The sequence below is a fragment of the Arvicola amphibius genome, chromosome 3, assembly GCF_903992535.2.
Source record: "Arvicola amphibius chromosome 3, mArvAmp1.2, whole genome shotgun sequence".
Taxonomy (NCBI): Eukaryota; Metazoa; Chordata; class Mammalia; order Rodentia; family Cricetidae; genus Arvicola; species Arvicola amphibius.
In genome coordinates, this window is record NC_052049.1 from 77,549,952 (window position 1) to 77,567,600 (window position 17,649).

General features: G+C 46.7%; 1 protein-coding gene across 3 annotated transcripts; it reads right to left on the minus strand.

Moving 5' to 3' along the window:
- Positions 1-598: 598 nt before the first annotated feature.
- On the minus strand, positions 599-17,286 carry LOC119809564 (baculoviral IAP repeat-containing protein 3). 3 transcript variants are annotated; one of them, XM_038322457.1, is made up of 9 exons: positions 17,179-17,286; positions 10,911-11,844; positions 10,707-10,806; positions 8,901-8,979; positions 8,197-8,245; positions 5,499-5,738; positions 2,784-3,035; positions 1,604-1,645; positions 599-1,364 (listed from the first exon to the last, which is right to left on the minus strand). In XM_038322457.1, exons 2-9 carry the CDS (start codon positions 11,749-11,751, stop codon positions 1,171-1,173), a joined length of 1,797 nt encoding a protein of 598 aa, XP_038178385.1. In that variant the 5' UTR covers positions 11,752-11,844; positions 17,179-17,286; the 3' UTR covers positions 599-1,170. The 3 variants fall into 3 exon arrangements, with proteins under 3 accessions (XP_038178385.1, XP_038178382.1, XP_038178384.1); XM_038322454.1 differs by lacking the exon at positions 17,179-17,286 and adding an exon at positions 16,952-17,136; XM_038322456.1 differs by lacking the exon at positions 17,179-17,286 and adding an exon at positions 12,744-16,402.
- Positions 17,287-17,649: the final 363 nt, after the last annotated feature.

A 17,649-nucleotide genomic window follows, 5' to 3' on the forward strand; every position in this document is an offset into this window, starting at 1 on the left:
TGAGCTAATGCCATCCAGGACTGTTTGCCTAAGGATAGCACTACCACCATGGGCTAATGCCATCCAGGATGGTTTGCCTAAGGGTAGCACCACCACTGGGGTGGGTCAGTCCCACATTAATTAGCAACTAAGAAAATGCTCCAGATATTCTCACAGGCAAATCTGATGGAGGCCACTCTTCCTTTGAGACTCTCTCTTCCCAGGTGTGTCAACTGACGCTCTAACAGCTAGTTGTGAACACGCTTCCTTTGATTGGTCCGAAATCTTTGAACTCAAGGGTGGCCTTCAGGGAAGAGCTTGCCTGCTCTGTTATTTCTCTCCTTGAGTAGTCACCAAGGCTCCCTTCCCCTTCACCTTCTCATTCTGTACGCATTTCCAGTCAAGGAAGCATTAGGCTTATTCCCGCAGACAACTGTCATGCTGCCACACCTGACTTTCTGGGACTCTGGGGATTTGAACTCACTTCTCAAGCTTTTGTACCAAGTACCTCACTGACTCTACCATCTCCTTATACCCAGCATATAAGAATTCTTTAAAATGGTATGGCAGGAATATGGCTGCAACTAAACTGCCAGTATCATAAAACAAATAACAAGAGTAATTTTGTTGCTTTATTAATTTTTCCTAACAACTTCTTTATAAAAATTTCATATTCCTAAAATGTGATTCAATAAATAACAGGAGTTTCCATGCATAAAACACTTAGAAAAGAAGTGGGAAAATCTGTGTTCCCAGTTCTTAAGGCAACTCAAAAAGATTTCAAATTCTGCACCATAAACAATGCCAGCATCATAAACCAAGCCTATCTCCCAGCATGGGAGTGTGCATGTGCATGTCTTCAGAGGCAGGTGTTACATAAATTCGTGTACATAAAATGGCGTTCTGAGTTGGAACTCAGAACTCTTTTTTCCTTAAATAGCACTTTTAAGGAAACGAAATCAGTTTAATAGTTAAACTATTACATAGCTAATCCATTCATTCTTGAGTTTAGGCACCATTTTTTCTTTTTCCCCTCGTTTTTCATTTTTATAAGTATTTGCTGATTTATTCTGAGATGGTGTCTTGTGCAGTCCAGACTGGCCTCGAGCTCCGCATATAGCTGAGGATGACACTGACCTTCCGCCCCTCCTGCACTCACTGCCCAGGTACTGGGGTAGCCGCTGCGGATCATCAGGAGAGAAAGGTGCGCACAGTGCCCTTGATGGTGCCTCTACAGATGGGGCACTTTCTCAGAGAGGGGGCGCAGTCTTTGCAGACAACCAGATGGCCACAGGGAATGAACACAACGGACACCTCTCCGTCCATGCACACTTTACACGTTCTTTCTTCCTGAAGTTTCCGCAACTGCTCTTCCATTGGTAGAGCTATGAAAACAGGGAAATTTTTTATTTTAAACATGAACTCTGGGGAGCCCAAGAAACCTCAGACTTTGGTTCTCCCACCTCCAATTCCCAAGCTCTGGTCACATGGCATGACGCTATGATGCTATGTGAGGCAAGAAAAAAGAATTTTAACGGAAAGCAATTTGCTTTTCCTCTAGAGACCCCCCCCCCACACACACACAAAGATGATTTCTGCAGGTTAAAGGGTTAGTATTCTTTACCTGCAAGGTCGTCTGTGGGGAGACGCCTAATGTCCTGTAGCACTGGGGAAGAAAGGGCAAGGCGTTACTATGACATCCACAGTTGGTATTCAGCTATAGACTACGCTTTTTTTAATATTTTATTTATACAATAATATAAAGAAGAGGGCACCAGACATCACTACAGATGGTTGTGAGCCACCATGTGGTTGCTGGGAATTGAACTCAGGACCTTTGGAAGAGCAAGCAATGCTCTTAACCTCTGAGCCATCTCTCCAGCCCCTAGACCAGGCTTTCTTTATTCAATTTTGTAATGCAGATATTAAAGCCAGGGCATGATGCATTCATGTTAGGCCAAACAGGCTCTCACTGAACCAAATCCACAGGCAAGAATATAGCCTACAAATTTATTTATCTAGTATTAATATTTGAGAAATAGAATTATTCTGTAACCCAAGCTGGCATTGAACTCATAATCTTCCTGCTTCAGTCTCCTGAATGCTGGGATTATAGGTGCATATTACCACGTCCAGCAGCAAATTTATTGACTTATGAGTATGTGCGTGCATGCACGCACATGCCCAGGATCCCACAGTGTGCATGATGAGGCCAGAGGATGACTTTGAGTTTTCTCTTTCCACTATGGGTTCTGGGGATCAAACTTGGGTCATCAGATTTCTGCTGGGATTATAGGGTGTGGTAGTTTGAAAGGGAGTGGCACTGTTAGGAGGTGTGGTCTTGGAGTAGGTGTGGTCTTGTTGGAGGAAGTGTGTCACTGTGAAGGCAGGCTTTGAGGTTTCATATATGTCCTAGCCACAGGCAGTGAGAGAGACCACTTCCTGTTGCCTGTCTGCCTGCATACCACCATGTCCCACTATGACAACAGGCTGAACCTCTGAACTGCGCGCTATCCCATTAAATATTCTCTTTATAAGAGTTCCCATGGTGACGGTGTCTCTTCACAGCAACAGAAACCCTAAGACAAGGGGAAAGCACTTTTACCTGCTGAGCCATCTCACCATCACCCCTCACCCCACAGATTTTAAACACTTTACACTTTGAACAAAAAACTCATAATACTAACAACAAAAGTCCTAAATTTTGTACAATTAAAATTTTTAAGTTGGACCAGTTTCTTTCAACAATCTCCAATTTTCCAACTGACACAGAAAATCCCCCCAAATAATTTGCTAGCACTCACCAAATAAATCTTTGTAGAGCACGGGGTCACATTCCTGGAGGGCGGTTCGGAACGAGGTTGCTGAAGGCCTCCCTTTTGCTAGCACGGTATCAATCAGTGTTCCTGCGCGCAAGCTCTGTGGTTTCTGTTTCACAGCGTTGTACTCCTGCTCGGTGATTGCCCCGGCACTCAGAAGACAGTCGAGGATCGGCGTCACACACGTCAAATGCTGCAAAAGCACCATCCTGTTCTTCCGGATTAATGTTAGATCATCTTTACAGGGGAAGGCGGAGAGAGAGAGAAAGAGAGACATGTTCAGACTCGGCTCACAAGCGTCTCTCTGTGCCTACATAACACACGAAGGAAATAACTTATGCATTCATAATTTAAAGATGTCCTGTACTCCAGGTTGGCCTCCAGTTCACCGTGGCAGTAAACTTGTGACTTTTCTGCCACTACTTTCTTAGTGCCAGTTTTCCAGATGTGTGATACGAGGCCCGGTGTACACAGTGCTGTGCATGCGAGGCAGGCGCTCTGTCATCGAGCGATGTCCGTAGCCTGGCATTTATCTCTTCACTGGCAATGCTCTGTTTTCTACTATAAAGCTGTATCTACAAAATGATGAATACTAATATGACAGGGCGGAAGAGTAGTTAGATTTTAGATGCATTGAGTTTGTCACAAGGACACATATAGAACAATGTTAAAAAGGACAAAAAGTGTTGCTTAGTTAAAAAAAAATCAGTCATACATGTGCATTTTGTTTCCTGTTTGGTTTTGTCTTTTCATGTACCCCTGGCCAGTCTCAAACTCATCTCATCACTGAGGATGCCCTTAAATTTCTGCCTCCACCCAAAGGCACAAGAATTATAGGCATGTGTACCACATCTGGGGTTAAACACAGGAGTCCTACATGCCTGGCAAGCACTCTACCAATTAATCTACACCAACCACTCGCCCTGTTTGGTTTAGAGACAAGGTCTTCTGCCATAACCTAGGCTAGTCTGGAACTCACTGTGCAGCCCAGCAATCAGAAGGCTAAGGCAGAAGGTCATGCCATCAAGGCCAGCCTGGGCTACATAGCAAGACCCTGTCTCAAAAGTTAAAAGGAAAATGAGTAACAGTCTGCTTTTTGGTCCATGTTCAGGAAAGAGATCAGCATAGCTTTAGTGTACACCAGAGTGAGGACATGCCCAGAGGAAGGTGGTTCTGAGCACAGACACAGCTAATATGACAGGACATAGAATCCGATGGCTGCATTAATTAAGATATAGTAACGGAAGGCAGTTCTTGTATGGGCAGGTAGGGACTTACATACCAATCTGTGTATTAAGCCAGGCATGGTGGTCCGTGCCTGTCATCACAGCACTTGGGAGGCAGAGGAAGGGAGATCAGGATTCAACTACATAGCAAGTTCAAGGCCAGTCTGAGATACCTGAGACCCTGTCTCAGAAGAAGGGGTGGGAGTGGAGGAGGCGGAGGGATGGCTCAGTGGTTAAGAGCACTGGCTGCCCGGGCAGAGGACCCGATACGCACATGTGACTCACAACCTCCTATAGACACAGGTCTAGGCGATCCGACACTCTGTCCCAGCCTCCAAGGGTTCCTGCACACACACAGCACACTCAAAACCCACACAGGTAAACATAAAGTTAAAAATTAATTAAAAAGTTAAACATTGCCGGGCGGTGGTGGCGCACGCCTTTAATTCCAGCACTCGGGAGGCAGAGGCAGGCGGATCTCTGAGTTCGAGGCCAGCCTAGTCTACAAGAGCTAGTTCCAGGACAGGCTCTAGAAACTACAGGGAAACCCTGTCTCGAAAAAAAAAAAAAAAAAAAAGTTAAACATTGCCATCTAACACATACTGTTACCCTAATATTCAAATTAACAATTCTCCTGGATCCCATCTCGATTTATAACAAAGAAGAATGAGTGACCATCCTGGGATCAAGAACGAGCTGTGGGTCGAGATGGCTCAGTGCAGAAAACACTCAAGGCAAGAGCCTAATGACACATCTATGATGCTGAACCCAAAGAAGGTGGGAGGAGAGCACTGGCTTCACTAAGACGTGCTCTGATCTCTGTCTACATGCCATGGCACACACATGAACGCGCGCACGCGAGCACACATACACACACACACGTCTTCAAAATTGAGAACTTATTTGACAGTTTGTTGAAATCAAGTTTCTTAGTGCAAATTTTGCTCTAAGAGGAAAATATACAGGCTTACTAATTGAAAAGATCTGTGTGCAAACACAGAAAACAAAAATCAAGGATTGTATGATCTTCCAGGCTTTGGCAGGTCACATGGCACTTTTGTGTGAGTTTGTTCAAAGTATACTATTTTTATTATAATGATCAATTCTTAAGTGTTTTTTAAAAGTGTGAGTGTGTGTGATGTGTGTGTGAGTGTGTGTGCACGCACATGCGTGCACATGTTCTACAGCATGCATGTAAAGATCATAGGAAACCTGTGTGAGTCAGTCAGCTCTCCCCTTCCACAGGACAGGTTCTGGGGTCAAACTCTAGTGCTGAGATTCACAGAAAACGCCCTCACCTGCCACGCTATCTCCCTGACCCTTCACAATGCACTTTATCATGAAGAATTTTTTTCAGAATTTGAATTCAGATCATGAAACATAAGAAAGATCAGGCTGGATGGATGAGCATCTTTTTAGAACTTGCATAAGGTGACATTCCATCTCTCTGGAGAAGGGCCTTGTGAATTTGTACCTGACTCTGTGTCCTCAGCTGCCTGCTCCTTCTGTTCCTCTCTCATCTCGTCTTCTGCATCAAGCAGACCTATCACGAGGTCGCTGACGGTCCTGTAGTTCTCACCGGTGGCCAGGATTTGCTGCTGAACCGTCTGTCTCACCAGGCTCCTACTGAAGCCCATTTCCAAAGCTGCCTTAACCACAGGCGTGTTCATCATGATCGCATCTTCTGAACTTTCGCCAGGTCCGAAATGCACAACTGTAGGAAGAGGGAGATTTAGTAGACATTAACAGCGCCTGTATACCTTTTTGTTGAGGCTCTTGTTTTGAGATTCCTTATAGCCCAGTCAAGGCTCAAGTTTATTATGTAGCCCAGGCTGGTCTCAAAATCATGGCAATTCTCATGTCTCAGCCTCCCTAGTGCTAGGATTGCAGGCACAAACCCACTTGCCTGGGTTTACAGACTTTTAAAATAGCAAGTTATTGCAATATCAAAGCCATACAGTCTGAAAAATACACAGGCACTACACTGTATGCATGTTGCTAACTTTAAAATGATGTATATTCAACGGTCGAAGTAAGAATATGGAATATTACTGCCTTGGATAGAAGCCTATGACTAGTTCTGGAGGGATCAATTCCTCCAGAAGCAAGGGGCTTCTTTTTCTATATTAGATAAACTAGTAAGTGTTCTAAATCAAATATATATTCTATATATTTGCTTCTTTTTATTAGCATCTATTAGCTGTGTACAACGTTTTTAATGCAATATATTTATACACACATATCATGAACTTTGATATTTCTAGTTCTTTCCATTTCCTGCAAATGTCATGGTGTCACATTTAATTTATGGTTGCATAATTTTTTCTTCCTTTCCTTTTTTTTCCTGTTTTCTTTTGTTTGCAGGAGACATAGTTTCAGCATATAGCCAAGGTTCCTGCCTCAGTCTCCCAAATGCTGAGGTCACAGGTATGCACTACATTATCTTTATCCATCCAACTGCCAGTGAGAACTTTGGCTCAGCTATAACTTGACTATTGTGATTTCCCAATTTTGAAAGAAGCCATTGTTATCACTCAGTGCAAGCGCTCCAGTGTCCTGAGTAGGACCCCTTTCAGCACTACAACACCGCGATTAACCTCCTCAACTCCACTAACCTTAGGGAAAGAACTCCACCTGATCCAACCACAGCCTGAGCCCTCGCTATTCAAATGCCAGCTTCCTGCCTGTGCCCTTGCATTCTGCCCCTAGGGCTCACCAACTACGAGCTCTTAGCTCAGATTCTGTTGTTAGCCCCACACAATCATCTGCTTGCTGCTGCTCACTTCCTGTCAGACAAAACAGCCTCTGATGTTCTCTTCCGGATATGCCTTCCCTGTTACTTAGCAGGTTCCTTTTCTCTTGGGCTCTCTGCTGAGACAAGTATTTCCTCCAGAGAGACTTTTCGTTCACTGTCTAGTCTGTTTGGTTTTATGGGTTTTGGACAAGGTGGGTATGCCATGCACGTAGGTGTCGGGGGACAGCTTTCAGGAGTCAGTTCTCTCTTACCTGTGAGTCCAGGGCAGAGAACCCAGGCTGTGAGCCTGGCAGCCTATAACCACTGGGCATCTGTCAGCCCTGTTTTGCTCTTTTAAGACAAGGTTACCAGGTTACTAGGTTACCAGGCTGGCCTGGCACTCCCCCAGGCTGGCTCTGAGCTCCCCCAGGTTGGCCCTGAGCTCCCCCAGGCTGGCCCTGAGCTCCCCCAGGCTGGCCCTGAGCTCCCCCAGGCTGGCCCTGAGCTCCACCAGGCTGGCCCTGAGCTCCCCCAGGCTGGTTCAGCAGTTAAATGCACTGGTTGCTCTCCCAGAGGACCAGGGTTTAATTCTCAGCACCCACATGATGGCTCACAACTGTCTGTAACTTAAGTTCCAGAGGACCTGACACCCTCACACAGGTGTATATGCAGGCAAAACACCAAAGCACATAAAATAAAAATAAATAAATTATTAAAATATATTGCTTTGAATGCTAAAGAGCAGAGCCAAGCACCTGTTCAAATGTTCTCTCCTACCTCTTGGGTTTAAGTAACATGCAACTTACACTGGCAGTGTGAGCCTTGGAGTCCCAGTGAAAGGATCAGAGCACTATGTTCCACCCTCTCTATGGACAGGAGGAATATGTCGGCAACTGAAGGCACAGTATGTTTGTTCCCACAATGGCCCAACAACAGGGGAAGGCCGCATGCACTAGTCTGGATAAAGTGTAGCTGCCCAGGGCTATGGGGTGGAGCTCAGTGAAGGAGGTTATGATTGGCAGGCCTGAGGCTCTCGGTTCACAGGACCATCAAAATCAAACAGCAGAAACAACTGTAAATAGAGACCACATCCGCGGCACCCGTTCACACCGACCGTCTAGGGGGCTGGGGCATGAACTAGACATCTGCACTGCTTCCTGAGCGTGCGCCAAGCAGCTCCTGCACACTGAGGCTTGTCAGGCCGTAACAGGAGGGGATCAAAGGGAATTACAAATCGGCATGAATGTGCATTTACCATTATAGCCTTTCAACCCTTCTGTTTATCTTTAGGACAGGGTCTCAAGCAGTTCAACAGGGCCTTGAACAGACAATCCTTCCACCTCCACCTCCTGAACACTTGATTATAACCACACCCATCTCCACCTTCAATCTCGGCACAGAACGGCTCACTTAGACGCGCTATGATGATTATACGTACTTGGTGACTCTGCACTCTCATCTTCTGGGGTGTCTGAGGTAGACAGTAGCTGCAGGGGAAAGAAGGATGTGTTTAAATGGACGCTGCACTCCACCGCTGCGCTGACTTAAAGGACCAACAGACCTGCTGAACATTCTTTTCAGTCAGAAGCAGGATTGCATTCATTCACCAGGGACCTGAATGGCGGGCTCTAAGCCAAGTGCTTCCCATGCGCAGTGGCTGCAGGGAGCGGAGCTGCAGCTACTCCTCTGCTGGGGAGCCTACCCTCCGCGGTTCCTCGCGCATGCCTGACAAGCTTTTGAACCTCAGACCATGAAATAAACTCTTACTTGCTTTTCTCAAGGAGCAGTAACAAATGCTTTCTCGAGTCGTTTAAGAAGAATTTACTTTGCCCCTCAAATTTAACTTAATTGCTTCAGACTCTGATTCACTGCTGGTGGATGAGACAAACGCGTGAAGAAAAACACGACGAACCTGTCTTTCATGTGGCTAAGCATCTCACAGAGCAGTTCTGGCACAGGGGTGTTGGGCCTGTGCGTGGAGGCGTGTTAAAACTCTCTGCTTTTCACTACAATAGTACTGTGCTTTATTTTACAAATAAATTTCTAAACATAATTTTTCAAATAATTAAATTTTTAAAAATAAATTTAAAAGTGTCTCTGTTGGGAAGCAGTAATTACAGAGAAAAACGAGGTCTTTCCTACCTGTTCCAGCAGATGAGGGTACCCCGCTTGAACTCGGCCGACAAACTCTTGTCCTTTGATTCTTATCAAATATTCACAGCTATGGTGGAAACAAGGGAGTTAGGGTTTTCCCTAAGAAGACAACGTCGCTCATCCAGCTTCCAAATGGAAGTAATTTCAGTATGCTCATTTTTATGATTCAAAATCCATTTTAATTTAAAAACATGAAATGTAATGACAAATTCAGGTCTAAGTGTTCACCTCGTGTGAAATCCGGTTACCCAGTTGACAGGTTCCTAACGCTGGGAGAAAAACATCAGTCCAGGTCACTAAGGTCCGAGTCTGCACACACTCGTTCCCTTTGGACATTTTCTAAAGGTTCACTTTTGTTTGTCTGTGTATATGTCTCTGTGTGCATATTTCTGCATGTGAATGCAGGGCCCATGGAAGTCAGAAACGTCTGGTCCTTCAGGAACCGAAATGGCGGGTGAGCTGCCTAATACGGGTGCTGGGAACCAAGGGCGGTAACCACTGAACCATCTTGCTAGCCCTTGCGCGTGAATTTCTGAATTTGCGTTTTTAAGGTGATGCCTATTGAGGTTAGGGTAAATTTCATTGACTTCTAGGACTTTTCATATACTTCGGCTGTTTTACAAAATTAGTTTCACCACTTTCTATTTCATAGTTCTATCAGTACCAGGATATACCATGCCTTTCTGGAAAGTCTGTGGTACACTGGGTAGGGCTAATCTAGTGTGGGTAGTAAGCATTTCTCACGAGCTTGAACACACACATAAGCCCCATGCTGTTGACTCGGCACAAGGAGGACACAGAGACTGCAACCAAGAGGGGTTTCGTGGAGGGGAGAATATCCCCTGTGCTGTCAAGGCTGAGCCGCTGAGTGGTGGTCACGGAGCCCCCTCAGCCACCACCCTCAAGTCAACACCAACAAGCTGTCTCTGCTCTGAGCTCTCACTGCCCGCAACTCTTCTAAGGCTCCTAAAACACCCTCAAGGCGACATGGAAGCAGAGAGTTCTACACAAGCCATCTGATCATGTCCACAACGATTTTAGGGGCTGACAACATGCCTACAGACTTGAGGGAAAGAGTGGGGACACTCAACTCAACCCCTCCACCGGTGAGTTTGCCGATCCCTAGATAACAGAGATCCACTGCTAACTGGATATGGGACGTGAAGTAAGTCATGCCAGCACGGAGCAGCTATGACTCTTCCTGCACTTTACAAACTACAGCCGTGGGGGCTGGAGAGACGGCTCAGTGGTGCTTACCACCAAGTCTGGTAACGTGAGCTCAACCCCAGAGAACAGGAAAGAACCAGCTCTCAAAAGTTGTCCTGTCACCTCCACACACCACACACACAGAACAAATAAATAAGTATATTAAAAATTTAGCTAGAGTAATGGAAAGCACTTAAAAATCTGGGAATATTTTTTCCCTTTTTAGCTTTTTGCGGTGAATATTCTTTATAATTGTCACAACGCTTAAAATCTGAAGTAATGGGGCTGGAGAGAGGACTCAGCCATTGAGAAAACTGATTGTTCTTTCAGAGGATGCACGGTTGATTCCCAGTCCGCACATGTTTGCTCGAAACCATCTTAAACTCCAGTCACAGAGGATCCAATGCCCTCTGCTGCCCTCTGCAGGCCTCTGCACAAATGGTACACAGACATACAGGCAGGCAAAAGACTCACCTATATAAAAACAAAATACAATCTGCGGTACTTAAGAGGCAAAAGTGCTACAAAGGAGAATAATGTATCTCGTGAAAACCAGAGAAGTGCAAAGGAGAACTTCCAAGCACTTACCTTGGAAACCACTTGGCGTGCTCCACCCAGGGGTCATCTCCGGACTCCCAGCATCTCAGCCCACCATCACAGCAAAAGCACTTGACATCATCACTGTGTCCTGAAATTCACGCAAACCAGACTTATGAATACACAAAATCTGCCCACTCTCAAGTAGAGCACAACACAGACGGATCTTTACAAGTCTCAGATGAAGCTTCTCACCTGTGTAATAAAAGCCCGCACTTGCAAGTTGCTGAGGATGAACCAGAGCACCGGATGGCCAGTTAAGGAATGTTCTCGCACGCGCCGTGAGGGTCTGCATGCTCAGGTTAGAGGCAGTGTATCTTAGAGCAGACTGACTCGACTCTTTTAAGAATGGACAGTTGGGAAAATGTCTACGGTGTTCTGACATAGCGTCATCCTTCGGTTCCCAGTTGCTCAGCTTCCCACCACAGGCAAAACAGGCCACCCTGTCTCCAGGTCCCACATAGTAGAAGCCTGCTTTGGCCAGGTCAGCTGGTGACAGAAAGGACAATGGCCACATTTGATAAGTGAGTAATCTGGCCTTCTCTGTATTCATTGCAATGTGGGAAGGACTTGTCCTCAGAGCTGGACAATCTTGGTTTGCTCTGAAGTTCACAGGGTCTGAGAGGAAGCTTGAATAGGAGCCGCTGAAATAGCCAGTGTTCTCCAAACTTGTAAATAGTGAAGGCACTGCAGATGGAAGAGGGGGCTGAGGGCTGGCTTCCAGGCGGCCGGCTGGATTCAGAGTCTGAACAAAGCTGCAGCTGGGGTACAGCTGTCTGTGCTTCTCAACAGGGCTATCCCCTTGTTTCCAGTTGTCCAGCATCAGGCCGCAGCAGAAGCACTTGACCTTGTCATTGACACCCGTGTAATAAAAGCCAGCGCGAGCCAGGCTCCTTTCCAAGACAGGAACCCCAGCGGGGAAGGCCGAGTACGTGGACAAGCGGTACAGCTCACAGGAAAAGTCGTACTTCAACTCAAAGGTGCCGGCACTCTTCATCAGCTTGGACAGGAAGACACTGTCTTGAACCATGTTCATGACGAAACGGTGGGGAGGGGAAGGGATGAGCCTTCCTCTGGGGAGGTAGCTTTGTGCATGGCTTTGGGTCAGTTTTACTACTAGGCTGAGCACCTAAAATAAGAACAAACTCATTTTTTTCTTCTATGTATTTTGGGATTCAGTGGGATGAAAGTCTAAATCCTACCCTGAAACATTTTAAGGCACAATTACACACAACCATACTTTTGTACAATCTTCATGCATACAATAAAAACTAGATTCTACCTAATACCCAGTGTGTGACAGAAGTTAACTCCATTCTGGGCACCTTGTGCCAGGCATCTTGAGCGGCAAGCCTGCTTCTTCTCTTGGCCACTAGAATGAACGAGTGGCCGTCACCAACCTGCACTAGTGCTGTTCACCTGCACAGAAAGTCTGGTTCATGAAGCTATGTATTCATACTGGATGAAACAAGGTTCAGATACAATTTTAAAATAATAAACCACTTAAAGACTTTTGTTTGGTTTTGTTTCCTTCCAAAGGACCAGGATCAGACTTAACTAATTGGTCCACTACTCAGAATACCTTTTGTGCTCATCTGGGAAAGCGCTGAGGCGTGACCCCCAGGGCCTTGGGCTCAGAAAGCCCATGCCTGACCACCGAGTTATATAACAAGTCTCAAACTTTGTATATTTTCTTTCTTTCTTTTCTGTTTTTTTTTTTGGGGGGGGGAGGGGAGGTTGTTTAGTTTGGTTTGGTTTTGGAGACAAGGTTTCTCCGTGTAGCCCTAGCTGTCTTAGAACTCACTCTGTAGACCAGGCAGGCCTCAAACTCAAGAGATTTGCCTGCCTCCGCCTCCTGAATGTTGGGGTTAAAGGTGTGGACCATCACTGTGGGCTTGAGACTCAAACTTTCAGTTTTGGTCAGAAATTATCTCACAGAGAGTGTTCCCTGAGCAAGACAATAAATAAGTCTATTACCATCTGAACAGCAGAGACCTTCGAATTGAGAATTTCTCATGTAAGACTTACTTGCCTCTAGAACAACGGCCCAGGAGTTGGCTGCCACCGGCTGGTGTGGCTTCCTGCATCCCACAGCTGTCACAAGTATCCCTCAGGGGAAATCACTGTGTCTAACCTCAGTGCCCCCTTTACAAGGTTATGAAAACTTGGTCATTCTATGACGTTTTCTTCCTGACTAAACGGGCTCGTTGATCAGAATAAGTAGCTGCTGCCATTCCCACGCTTGCAGTCTATCTAAAAGACCCTCAATGCAGACCTTTAGAGGACAAATGGCGTTGTGGGCAGACGGTTTCTCAATGCTCATGTATTGTCTGTCTGTCTTCCTCTAAATCTGCAGGGCCTACTGGAACATTTTGTTCCTGTTTGTTCTCTGTTGTTGTTGCAATCTTTTAACATGTCAGCGACCTCGTGAGCACACGTCTCTACTCCAGCAGAAGGCTGACTACTCATGTCCTCTGGATAACCGGCACACATGTCTGGATCTTTCCTGAACACGGGCACTTTTTAAAGCTGTCAGTCAGTGGGAGATGCCAGGCTTTCTGAAGAGTGTCTCAACACTGTGCCCAGTCACAGAACTCTTTCCTTTCCAGTAGTCAAATTCACAACCAAATCATAATAATCACACCTCAGAGTCAGAGTACAGGCTTCAAATGAGCATCTCAAACAGTGACCCCAAAAGTCCACTTAGTGATTAATCTGTCCTTCCATGCACAAAACTACCCCCCCCACCCCCGAGGTTAGACTAAGTCCCTTTAAGGGTTTTAGGCCTCCATTTTGAGATGTTTCGGTTTACAGAAGAAACTGAAAAAAAAAAAAAGCTACAGGGAGTAGAAGGGTTTGTGTCCTTTGTCAACCTGTTTAGAACAGAGAAATTAAAGTCAAATAACTCAGTGTCATGGCACAATGTCTTTTTCTTTTCTTTCTCTTCCCACTCCCTCTTTTTGGAGATGGAATTTCCCTATGTAGTCTAAGACAGACTTGAACTCATAATCTTCCTGTTTCCCAAATGCTAAGGTTACAAGCAAGTGTCACAATGGCCTTTTCCTTACGATGTTTTCTCCAAGACAGAGACTGGTGTGTACCAAGAAGCTATGCTAACCTGGGCTGGAATTGGGGTGCGATCAAGGCCCCTGCCTCAGCCCCAGCACTGAGGGAGGAATGCTGCCCTGGCTGTGGCCAGCCATCTCACACAGAGCTCACGGTTACAGACCCCAGCTCACGGAGACACACAGACACAGAAATACACGTAGAAATTAATTTATACTTTAAAAAAGCTTGCAGAGTTCACATAAACTCTGCACCCAGCTCCCCGAGTTCACATCTGAGACAATAATACAGCCACACAACTAGAGGGAAATCCCTTTCCTTCCTGACTATAAGAGCCCGCATGCTCTAACCACTGGTCCACCTCTCCAGCCCCAGTGTCCTCAATCTTCAGTGATTTCTCAAGAGTCACAAGATCTGAGTTCATTCTTCTCATGTGACTTGTTTTCCTTTGCGTTACAGCTTGGGCTGGCCTGGTGCTCACTGTGTAGCCCAGGCTGGCCTGGGACTCAGTGTGTAGCCCAGGTTGGCCCCAAACTCACAGCAGCATGCTGCCTCAACCTCCTGAGTCCTGAGGTTACAGGCATGAGTCACCAACTCACCTTCTAATTGTTTGTATTAGAATTACTAAAGCAGGGACTGGACAGACGCTCCGTGGTTAAGAGCACTGGCTGCTCTTCTGGAGGTCCTAAGTTCAATCCCCAGCAACCACATGGTGGCTCACAACCATCTCTAGTGGGATCTAATGCCCTCTTCTGGCATAAAGGTGGACATGCAGATAGACCACTTACATAAAATAAATAAATCTTTTTTTCAACAGAATTACCAACGTACACTGGTTATGCAATGGTGGATTTGACGGTGACATTCACACATCTGCATATGCTGTGCTTGGACCCTTTCTTCAGCCCCTTCTGCCCCTCCCACCTCTCTAGCATTTGAAGTAACAGTCCCTCTAGAGAAATGAAGGCGTTCTTGTCTTTATACCTCTGCCTTCTTTTGTTTAACGTAATTTCCTGTTCCATGTATTTCTTCAGATGATACCTGTAATTCTCTTTACAGCTGAGTGGTACTCTAGTGTTTACACACACACACACACACACACACACACACACACATACACACACACACACACACACACACCTTTTCTTCATCCATTTATCTGTTAATAGGAATCCCATCTGTACCACCGTGAATAGTGGTGCAACAAACAGAGTGTGGTGGTTTGAATGAGCACGGCCCTCACAAGCTCATATATCCGAATGTCTAGTCCTGAGTTGGTGCACCGTTTGGGAAAGGTTGGAGGATTGTCACCAGGCCGCCTGTCCCTCCCTCCAAAACCGCTTTTCCATATCCACTCATTGGCTCTTTTCTTCAGCAAGAGGTGCAGTCCACTGCCTCAGTTCCCCACTGAGGGGCAGCCGGCTCCCTGCCTGTGTTCATAAGCTTACTGGCCACCGCAGAGAAACAACTCCTCCTTCCTGGACCTACTCTCTTGTACTGCTTTGGCCAGACTCCTCTTCACATCGCCTCCATCCCTGCACAACCCTGCTCTCTACACAGTACTCACACTGAGTCCCTCAGCCCCCAAATGAAGACCACCTCAAAGGCCGCTTTCTACTCCAGCCTCTCCTGGCTCAGGCCCTTCCTCCACAACCAAGTCAACAGAACATCTGTTCATGAATCACATGTCCACACAACCATAGTTAGTCCATGTACCCCTTCAAACACTCTCCATATTTCTAACATCAAACTCACAGAAGCGCTGGCATCTGCCACTGGGGCATACTCCCTCTCAGACACGTCCTGACTCCTGCCCCTGTCCATTCAGCACGCATGAGCCCTCTCGCCTTTCCAGTGATTCCTTACAGACAAGCTTAGTGCCCCCATCTCTTTTCTGCTTACTCTGCCGTTACCAGTAGACCCCGAGGGCTGCTGGGTGTCCCCACACTGTGGGATGGTCAGCTGTCACCTCTCTGACTACGGGGTAAATGTGTCTTTCTCCCTCAGCCTGGGACTGTATCTCCTGCAGAACAGGCCGCATGTTTTCATTTTTGTAGTAACTGCGGCCACAGGGCCCAGCAAAGACACTGAGCCTCGATGCTGTTGTGTAGACATATACCCCAGGCTGGCTTTGAACTTCTGATCTTCCTGACTCCACTCCCCAAGAGCTACGATTACAGCCTGCACTACTAATTCCAGGAAAACTTCTTGCTGAGGAAGTTCTTTAGCACAGCTGACGGGGCCCATCACGTCCACAGTGTCTTCATTCATTAAGGACATTTTCCCTGTACTGCTAACTTGGCCTAGTAGAAGTTTCCTTCCAAGCCCTGGAGTCACACCTCCTAGGGGTTCAAGGAAGGGTGTCAGTCCTTTTACAAAGGAAACCACCACGTGGCCAGACACACCTTCAATCCCAGCACTCCAGAGGTCGAGGCGGGTAGATATCAATGACATATAGATGTTCTGTTGAGTTCAAAGTCAGCCTATTTTTTTCTTTATACAGTTCTAGGCCAGCCAGGGATACATAGTGAGACCCAGAAAAACCACATATGCCTCTGTTTCCCCACTGCAGCACGGAGATAATAATGGTGCCTGCTTCTTAGAGTTGATGGTTAAATGTAAAACATACCTGCAAGTCTTTAAGGCAGAACCTGGCATTTGGTGGATAGAGAAATGACTACAGCCGTTTACTGGCTGGATTAAGATCACTGTTGAGAAACTGGGTGCAGTGACTCAGACCTGTAAGCCCAGCACTCAAGGGATTAAAGCAGGAGTGTTTTCCAGGGTTCAAAGCCAGTCTCAGCTATAGTGTGGGGCCCATCACTCCCCAAAAATAAGGAGCCCTGGTGTTTTTCCCGAGCTGATCACTAAAAAAAAACAACCACTCCCACTCGGAGCTTCCCCAAGCTTGTCCTTAAAGCCCGGGTTCTCACTGTGTCGAGCCTCCCAGATGCCTCGTGAAGCAGTAGAATTAAAATTCCAGGGCCTCACTCAGAAACGAAACAGACCCTGAGCTCCAGGATGGCTCAAAGATGGGCAGCCAGGATCAGTGGACATCCTACAAGCCACCTTCCGGCAGGACCAGAGGGGCGGAGCAGCCGCTTTTGCAGGCCTCGGATCCAGCACCCGCCTCGGGGACCCTCACCCGCTCCCCATGCGCGTGTACTCACCGCAGCCCGCTCCCCTGGCTCTACACGCCAGCAAAGACCTCTGATCTCGGGGGTGGCACCTGTCCCTGCCTGTGGGCGCCTCTGAGTGTCGCAACGCCTTTAAGAGTCCGGGCTGGCCTTGCCGACCGCCCCCACCCTGCCCCGCCCAAGGCTGGGCCCACTGCGGGTGCTTTCCTCCGGAGGCTCGGGGAACTCCAGGGTAAAAACCACACGCACTTCCTCCTCACCCGTGGTGGCAACCCCGGTCGGGGATTTCCGTGACCCTTCGGTGCGTGACTTCCTGGGCCAGCTCGTCTGCGTGGCGTTTCCTGAAAGTTTTTAGTTCATGGTGGCCGGCTCACAGGAAGCCTTGAAAACAGACCAGCAGCCTAAGCCTCTGGCTGCCTGGAAGAGACCCTGCCCCCCCCCCCCCCCCCCCGCTAAGTCCCTCAGAGGGGGGCGGGGGAGGCCACAACTTTCCAGTCTGAAACTGCTGGATTTAAAAAAAAAAAAAAAAAAAAAAAAAAAAAAAAGGCAAATTTGACGTTAGGGAAAAAAAAAAATACCCAAAAAGTCTCTCTGATTATTTTCACTTTTTGTTTTGGTCAAGAAAGAAAAATGAAAAAAAATTTTATAAAAAACCATTTAGATCTGTTAGTTTATTTTTATTGTTTTAAAGGTCAGAACTAGAGCTGCAGGTAATAGCAAATCTGAGGCAG